The following is an 8,335-nucleotide window of genomic DNA, read 5'->3' on the forward strand; positions in this document are numbered from 1 at the left end:
GTTACAGGCGCTGCAGCCGCGGCCCCTCGGGGCGTGGTGTGAAGGCGGGAAGGCCGCTGGGTAGCGCGCCATGCTCTGTGCAATGAAAGCTCCCGCCCCGAGTAAGTCTGGCTCTTCCCCGCCCAGGGGCAGCTGCACGGAGCGCTGGGGCTCACCGACTCCTAGGTTCGTCTTGCCCCCTCTCCATGTCTAGGCGTAGGGCCTAGAGCGCGTGAGGGAAGATGTCCAGCCCGGGCAGGGCAGCAAGGAGCTGGGATAAGGAGGCACCAAACGGCCCTGCAAGATGCTGCCTAACAGCATCTCACTGAGCTTGCCAGCTGCTGCCCGATGTGCCAAAGGGGCACGGAGCATATCCCCAGTCTCTTCTCCGACGACAGCTGTAGGGTACTGAAGGTTTTCCTGGAGAATGTCATCTATAACGCTATCAGCTACACCAGCGTTTCTCAACCTGTAGGTTACAAGAATCAGCCTGGAGCCTAAAAGATTTGGGGGTGGGGGGGCGGGAAACTTGATACCAGCTTGTAACTGTACAAGGAGCAAACAGCAGGATATGGGAGAGTATCAATTTGCCAAGACACCCCAGGGAAAGACAAGGAATAACAAGCTGCTGGAAGATCATTTCAGATTGGGCATAAGGACAAACTTCTTCAGACCTACACCAAGCATGCCAAAAGAAAAGGGCAGTGATCCCAGTGGACTTGATGCATGTCCTGAAGCACCAGGGCTGTGCCATGTAGGGAGGGGGTAGCTAAGCCTCTTCAGGAAAAACCTGAGACACACAGCAGAGTGGGTTCTGAGAGGAAGAGTGAACTGAATAGGGCCAGGGTCCTATTCCCCAGCCCCCACTGCACACGCATTTAAGGCCTAGGAAGTTCTGATTCAGAGCCTGTACCTCTGACTCCCCTGCTCAATAAGGACTGATGCACCTTTCCTCAAAGAATTTGTCAAGTCCCTTTTTTTAATCTAGTTGCAGCTAGTTTCCATGCGTCTGGTGGCACACAACAAGTTCCACCCTTGAATTACATGCCCTGTAAAAAAGAACTTCCTGTTGCATTACAAAATGAAACTAGTAGGTAGCAAGTTTAAATGTAAATCTTAGTTCTTGTGGTTTCCTAAATTAGCTACCATTTACTAGCAGGAATTATGATGCTGCAGGGACAATAAGTCTATAGGATTTATTTTGTTTCTTCCAAGAATTGTAAGAAAAGAAATTAGACCAGTAATGGAAAACAATCCCATAGTTCATTGTTTAGCCACCTTTATTTGTGCCATCTGCCTTGTTCTAAATACAGGGAAAACAATTGTGTTTACCCAGTCAATATACACCTACATTTTATTCTACCTTGATATTTAGACAAATCCAAATATAAATACAAGTAAGCAAACATTAGAAAATGAGAAGTACAAATTGTACAAGGAAAAAAAAGCTTTAAAGATAGAATAGAAAGGTAGAGTTTTTTGGTTTCTTTTTTTTTAAAATCAGATCAAAAGAAAACTGAACAGGAAACCAGGTCAGTGCAGAATTCAGGATTTTTATTTATTTATTTATTTTTAAACACAGTATGTCACTGAATTGAATCAAGAGGGCTTTAAACAAATCTCACCAGGGAAAATTGATTTCTGTTGTTTGCCCAAAACGGCAATTAATAAAGACCTAAACTTGTGAGCATCTAGCCACAGACTACTTATTTGGATTATGCATGCAGGCAATACAAAGCATAATTAACATGCTTAACAGAGAACAGAATAGGTCCCTTTGTGTGTATTACCTTGTTTTATATTTCCAAGAACAAATGAAAACTTTACCACCACCTAACCCAATTAAACATTATATAACCTTATTTGATTTTCCAAGAAAGGATTCCCATAAATACTCTGACCATGAAGGCATGCTTAAGAGCCCCAAATTCAGGAAGTTTGTAGTAGTCCTATATAAAGACATGGACTTTTAAGTAGATTATTAACCTGAATGCAGTGTACAGGCACAGTCATATAGGACTTTTAATGAAAGATACTACAGTAATATTTACGAGAGTGACACTCAGCCTTTTGGGGCATGAAACACCCCTTTGTACCTTTTGTGAATTGAAGGAGTAGCTCTCAATTTCAAAAATTAAAATTTATGTATTACACTGCTTACCCTCTTTTGTAGGAGGTGCCAAGCAAAGGGGATGGGGGATTGGCCAGGCAGGGGCAAGCCTAAGCCTGCACTTATCTGCTTATCTTCTTCCACCTTGAGGTACCTTTCAAAGCATCTGGCAGCAAAAAGTGTCACTGTACTCTAGTTGTAAATCACTGATTTAAGACAAGCCCTTTAAAAATACATTAGGTGAAAGTTACCATTTAGCTCAAATGAAAGGATAGGCAACCAAAAGGTTGCACCATGAAATAACAGAATTGGAAACCTAATGGCAATAGTCAAATCAACCAAATCAATACCAAATCACTGATAGTTTTACACAAACTGAACTATTAGCAGCAGGGCATCGGGGTTGTAGAACAATATATTGCATTGTAATGCAAGTAAAGTTTTGACACATACAATTCAGATGTCCATTGACCTACATGAGGGAGCAGGCAGCAACTTTTTACCAGCCATTACTTACAGCTAGCGTCATACAGAATTTGTTCCACTGCATCTTACCCAAACCAAGTTCAACAATTTTACAGGCCTTATCTACCACTCTTCACTACCACACAGTAGGAACAACATTTGACAATACAGAAGTAAAGAAATTCCTAGAGATGGTCTTGCCTATTATTACTCTTAACATTGCCAGTTGTACTGGAGCTGTACCAGATGCTCAACCTAATGGGGGTGGGAGGGAAGGGGGAGAGGGAAATAAGACTTCCATGTGGACTACAATAGCAAAACTGGACATTTCTAACATCCCCCACCCCCATCCACACAGAAACAGCACTTTAAAAATCTGGGGGGGGGGAGTGTTACAGGTGCCTTCCAGGGAGCCCATCCTTTTTGGATCCATGGCTTGCTATCTTGGTTCATGCACATTGTACAAAACAAATGCACAAAAAAAAAGCTATGCATCTTAAAACAGGCCTATCTGTAGAAGACAAACAAGGAACTAGTGTTGAAGGGTCCAAATTATGAACCCTTTACCCTAAAGTTGACCTATTGCTAGGAGTGATTTTTTTTTTCCCCCCTCACCCCTTGAACTAATTAAAAACTTTCTGCAATGGGGCTTAGTGGCTTATTCTGACACACTATTTTTTCAGACCTTGTTTAGCAGAATTCATTAGGGAAGAAACACATACATATCCACACCCACCTCTTTCCCCCACACAGGTTAGCTTTCCAGCAAATAAAGTTCTCAAAGATCAAGACACAGCTGTGAAAGCAATACTAGTTCTATTTCTGCTCATTATGAAACTTTGGATAAGACCTTTTTCCAGGTAAAAAAAAAGGTATCCATCTCTTGTGTATGGAAAATTATAAGATTTACTTTCATAACCATTTTATTTTTTTTAAACTGTAAAAGAGCTATAAATGACTAATTTCAGTAAGTCTTAGGGTTTTTTTATTATTTTTAAAAGGACAACTAAGCTCAGGGTGTGCAGAATAAGTTAGTGCCCAGAGGACGTTGAAGGCACTTAGTTAAATAAAGATGATCTCTCTCCCCTTCTCCTACATGATCATTAATCCTCTGGAAAAAACTTAAATCTCCATTAGATTTTTATGAGTAGTACCTTGAAATAAAGTGGTGCTGACATAGGAAGACAAATCACATAAGTAAGCATTTATTAGAGAATCAATAAACATGAAATTATACAAATAAATGTTGTATTAACACAAATCCACATTGTGTCATAACACGAATGGCAAAAGGACAAAATAAAAGCCATAAAGAAAAACTAAGTCAGCCGCTATGTACAGTTGGACACAATTGTGTCTACACTAAAAGTCTTTTACAAAATAGTCATCTCGTCACGAAGACCACCCTCCATTCCGTCTCGATTTTCTGCAAGATGGCTTTGCTGTATCATCTTCTCCACCTAAAAACCAAGACAAAATAAATATCAGATCTGTGCAAGCTTTACAAGAATTGTTAAAAGGTCCATTTTCATGAACTGCTTTAAGTCCTCTATTTATTCCTTTCTTCATTTTTAAAGATCATATGCATATTTAATTTGAAGGAAAAAAAAAAAAAAAAAAGTAGCACAATGTTTCTGGGTACCCAGTAATTTTTATCCCCCATACAGCAGGCCAGCCCATTTAGGAACTCGTTCCAGAGCAATGCATGTTCAAATTAAAGTTAGCAATTCTTACAATGCATTATTAGGCTGTTTGTGTACTTTTCCATTGGAAATAATGCCAATAAAACAAATTAATTGTAAAAGTTCTCAGGGGACTAACACTGTGTGAACACATGTTGCCAGATGTATCCAATTGTAGCAGTCTATGTGCATATGATCTTTAATATTTTTCCAGATTTAAAAGTTCGTTTTGGTTTGCAGATTTCACTATTAGCTATAAAAAGAAAAAAGCAAGCATTAAATCTTAAAGAATGCACACTTAAAATGAGGTTCCACAATTGAAATACAACACTAAACAGAAGACCAAAATGATTAAGCTGTAAAGGCATTTATGTACTTTTAACTCCTGTAAAAAACCATTTAAGTTAAGACACTTAATCTTCAAAAAGATTAAAAAAGAAGCCAAAGTCTGAAGTTTTCCACTTTAATCTTTACGCTGGTACATGAAGTTGGAAGAGACCATACCACAGGACAGCGTTTTCTGGTGTATGCCTTGCGCTCTGCCTGCAACGTGCGACCCCAGAGAGACGTGGTCAGGGTGACACACGGCCTGCAATGAAGTTCCCGCTGGCGGGTACAAACAAGGTATAATGTCAGAGTTAGAAGACAACATTCCTGTTTTCCTTAAGTTGTACCCATTTCAGTACTTTACCTGTTAATACTTCTAATAAAAGTTTAATTATTCCTCTAGATCACCTGGTACACAACACAAACAGAAAAACTCTTAAGTTTTTCTGACATACTAAAGAAGATGAAGTCACATTTTTACAAAATTAAAGATCTATAGACACTTTAGGCAAAGCAGAGTTTTTAAAAAAAGGTATTAAGTTAACAAAGTTTAGTTAAACAAAGAAGTCAAGCTACACAAGAAAAAGGCGGTACTATTTTCATTTGTCTATTGATCTTTAAAATTAGATTAAAAGAAACTGAAGTGGTCCTTGCCCTCATATACACACCTGCTGCTTCAAGTACTGCTTTAATATGGCTGGTAATTGTTTTGGTGATTGCCGCCACCTCGGGATGCCTTTCCATATGTGCTCTGCTGACCTATTAAGAGAATGGAAATTTAAATTTTAAATGTCTGAATTAAGAGAGTTAGAAGCGCAAGCTTCCATGCACAGTACTTTTATCTTTTCTGTCACACACAGATAATTATTACAATTTACTTACCACTGTAATCTGTATATCCTGGTCCATAGCTATAGTTTCCATAGTTGTACCCAGGATAATCGTATCCACCATAACCACTGTAGTTTTGATCGCTGTAAGTACTGTTGTAGTTGCCATACCCTTGATCATAGTAGTTATTAAATCCTTGATTCCAGCTTTGTCCCTGACCTAAAAAAGTACAGCAATTATACACTGTAGTTCCACTTCCTACACTCTATCCCTCCCAAGAGAAGTAGCAAGCAATCTACATCAACATGTAGCTCCGTTCTGTAATGGCTATGTGGAAGAGTCCTGTCACTTTGCAAAGCATCTAATGCTTTTGGAAGCGTGCGAGGAGCACAAAAACATGCAACATTCCAAAACACCTTGCTTCAAAGTGTCACATGGAGTTGCAAATGTTGGTGACTTTGGTTTAACTACTGAAAAGTGAAGAGGTAGCACACTGTCCTATTCATAAATCACCTAATACTGGCAAGACAACTCTTGTCCCAACATTCATATACAGCACGTGTATTTGGAAACATTCCCCCCCCCCACACTGTCAACAGATCATTATTACCCCCTTTCCACATTACCTGGATCACCACGGATAAAACCTTGAAGATACTATCTAGCTTTACCCCATATTTATACCTTTTAAAAGGAACAACCACTAAATTCAGGAATTTGCAGTCTCATAAATCTCAATGCAAGTAACTAGTCTTCAGTTTACATTTGAGTAGCTGTGAAAACAACCTAAATTAGTTTTTATAAAATGTGAAGTCAACCAAGTCCCAGGAAGTTTAGTTTCCACACCTCGTTTACCCTGCTCATGTTTGTTTTGGAGCAACCTAACAGACAAACTAAAACCAAGCTTGGAGAAAAGCCCTTAGAAAGAGATACAATTTCCAACAAACATACCCCTGCCACGGCCCCTGCCACCACCTCGTCCACCAGATGAAGCTCCTTTTCCTCCTTTTTGTTGCTGTTGCTGCTGTCTGTATACTTCTTTGGGCTGTGCTACTTTGATCTCACACTGGAATGAAGATAGGAAAGTTTAGCTGCATGCAAATGCCAAGAAAACCACATAAAACTAAGAATGCTTGTCCAGTACAACAAGAATTGTTACTTGACAGCTTTGTCAGTTGGACCAAAAACATCCATACCTTTCCAGAACCAATTTGATGATATCTGCTTTCCAATAATTTCTTTACTGGCTCTTCATCTGTATACGTGATGAAACAGAAGCCTCTTCTTTCATTTGTCTTTGTGTCCATGGGAAGCTCAATATTTTCAATCTGAAAATAAAAAAAATAAATAAATAAAAAAATCATTTGAAGTGTATCAAGTCACGTTTTTTACTCTGACTCACTGTAGTCTCTCATAGAAACATCCATGCCAATAATATGGTTTAAATAAATAAAAAAAAAAAAAAAATCCATTTAACGTCTTCTATTTATATAGCCGAAAACAGAACAAACTAGTATTACATTGAAGTGGGGGAATTCCAATGGAACCTATCTGTACATTGGGGAGTAGAGGAGGGGGCAAGGGAAAAACACAACCAAAAAACCCCCTTGCATCACTTGATGAGGTACACCACAAGTACCATGGTTAATTTAACTATTGCACCTCATTCCAGATATTGCTGGTTTATTATGAAAACCATAATTTCATGGAAAGCACAGATTACCCTCTCTCTTCCCAAACTTAAAACAAATTATCTAATTTATTAACACTGATCATGTAATTAAAGAGTCTCCAGAGCAGTCATACTGTACCTCTCCAAAAGCACCAAAGTACTCCTTTATTTGTTCTTCAGATGTGTCTGGACTCAGCCCACCAACAAATACTTTTTTGGGGGGCTCTTTTCCTTTCAAAGCTTTTGCCCTTTTGGGGTCTATTAACTTGCCATCCAACTTGTGTTCCTTAAGCTCCAGCACCTAAAAAGACAATACCCAAGAAAATTTTCAGAAAGTTCAGAAGCGACAAAATTAAGTGTTACAGCCCCTAAACTGACAGCACATACCTTCTCAACACTGGCAGCATCTTTGAAGAGCACAAACCCAAATCCCCTTGACCGCCCAGTTACTGGATCTGTTTTAATTGTGCAATCCACGACCTCTCCAAAACGAGAAAGATATTCAGTCAGATCTTTCTTACTTGTGTCCCAGCTCAGGCCTCCAATGAACATTTTGCTAAAGAAAAAAAGAAAAACGTAAGAGCAGAGCATTTGGCTAGTCACATCAAGCTTGGAAAGAACCAAGCCTGTGTGGCAATTCCTCTAGCCATACTGGAGCCAGCAACATACCACTGGATCCATCCACCCCATCTTCAGAGCTTGGGGCTGCCTGCTGTACCCATGAGACCTACTTAGATGAAGGGGAAGGTCTGACACCAGACGCTGAGAGGGCACAACGACGGACATAATCCTGAGCAAGGCTATAACCCTGGGGCAAGCAACTCCCAGCACAGGTGCCAGTGTGGCACGGGAAGGTATTCTGCTTGGCGCACATGCTTCCGGGTAGACAGTGGGTAAGTGCTTGGGCTGCGCTGCCGCAAAAAGGATCAGGCTCCTTGCAGCTTGCTTGCTGCCCACCCCTGGCACACCAACATCTTACAAGGAGAGATTGTGGGTGTTTTTGGCACTCTGCCATAACCACAGGTACGGGGGCTCCCCCCACGCACCAATGCTGCCAGAGGGAAGCAGTGCAGGCCCCCTCCCCGTGCCCGTGTCCACCCCCCCAGCTCAGAAAACGCGCTCGCCCCGCCCCTTTCCAGGAGGGGGAAGGGGGCGGCTTGCCGCGCCCCAATAGGCTGCGGGTGACGTCAGGGGCAGTAATTGGCACGTCGTGACCCCGCCCCTCGGAAGCCAGGTCAACGGGCCAAGACACAAAGAGCCCCCCCCCCC

The 8,335-nt window shown here is 40.9% G+C and overlaps 1 protein-coding gene across 2 annotated transcripts; it reads right to left on the minus strand.

The window, feature by feature from the left end:
- Nucleotides 1–3,733: 3,733 nt before the first annotated feature.
- On the minus strand, nt 3,734–7,638 carry HNRNPDL (heterogeneous nuclear ribonucleoprotein D like). Of its 2 annotated transcripts, XR_325160.3 has the most exons (8): nt 7,454–7,638; nt 7,206–7,367; nt 6,591–6,722; nt 6,346–6,460; nt 5,446–5,613; nt 5,232–5,322; nt 4,741–4,842; nt 3,734–4,014 (listed from the first exon to the last, which is right to left on the minus strand). XR_325160.3 is itself a non-coding variant. In XM_006035625.3 (7 exons), exons 1-6 carry the CDS (start codon nt 7,616–7,618, stop codon nt 5,252–5,254), a joined length of 813 nt encoding a protein of 270 aa, XP_006035687.1. In that variant the 5' UTR covers nt 7,619–7,638; the 3' UTR covers nt 3,734–4,014; nt 5,232–5,251. The 2 variants fall into 2 exon arrangements, 1 of the variants encoding a protein (XP_006035687.1); XM_006035625.3 differs by lacking the exon at nt 4,741–4,842.
- Nucleotides 7,639–8,335: the final 697 nt, after the last annotated feature.

Source organism: Alligator sinensis, unplaced genomic scaffold, assembly GCF_000455745.1.
Source record: "Alligator sinensis unplaced genomic scaffold, ASM45574v1 scaffold42_1, whole genome shotgun sequence".
NCBI lineage: Eukaryota > Metazoa > Chordata > Crocodylia > Alligatoridae > Alligator > Alligator sinensis.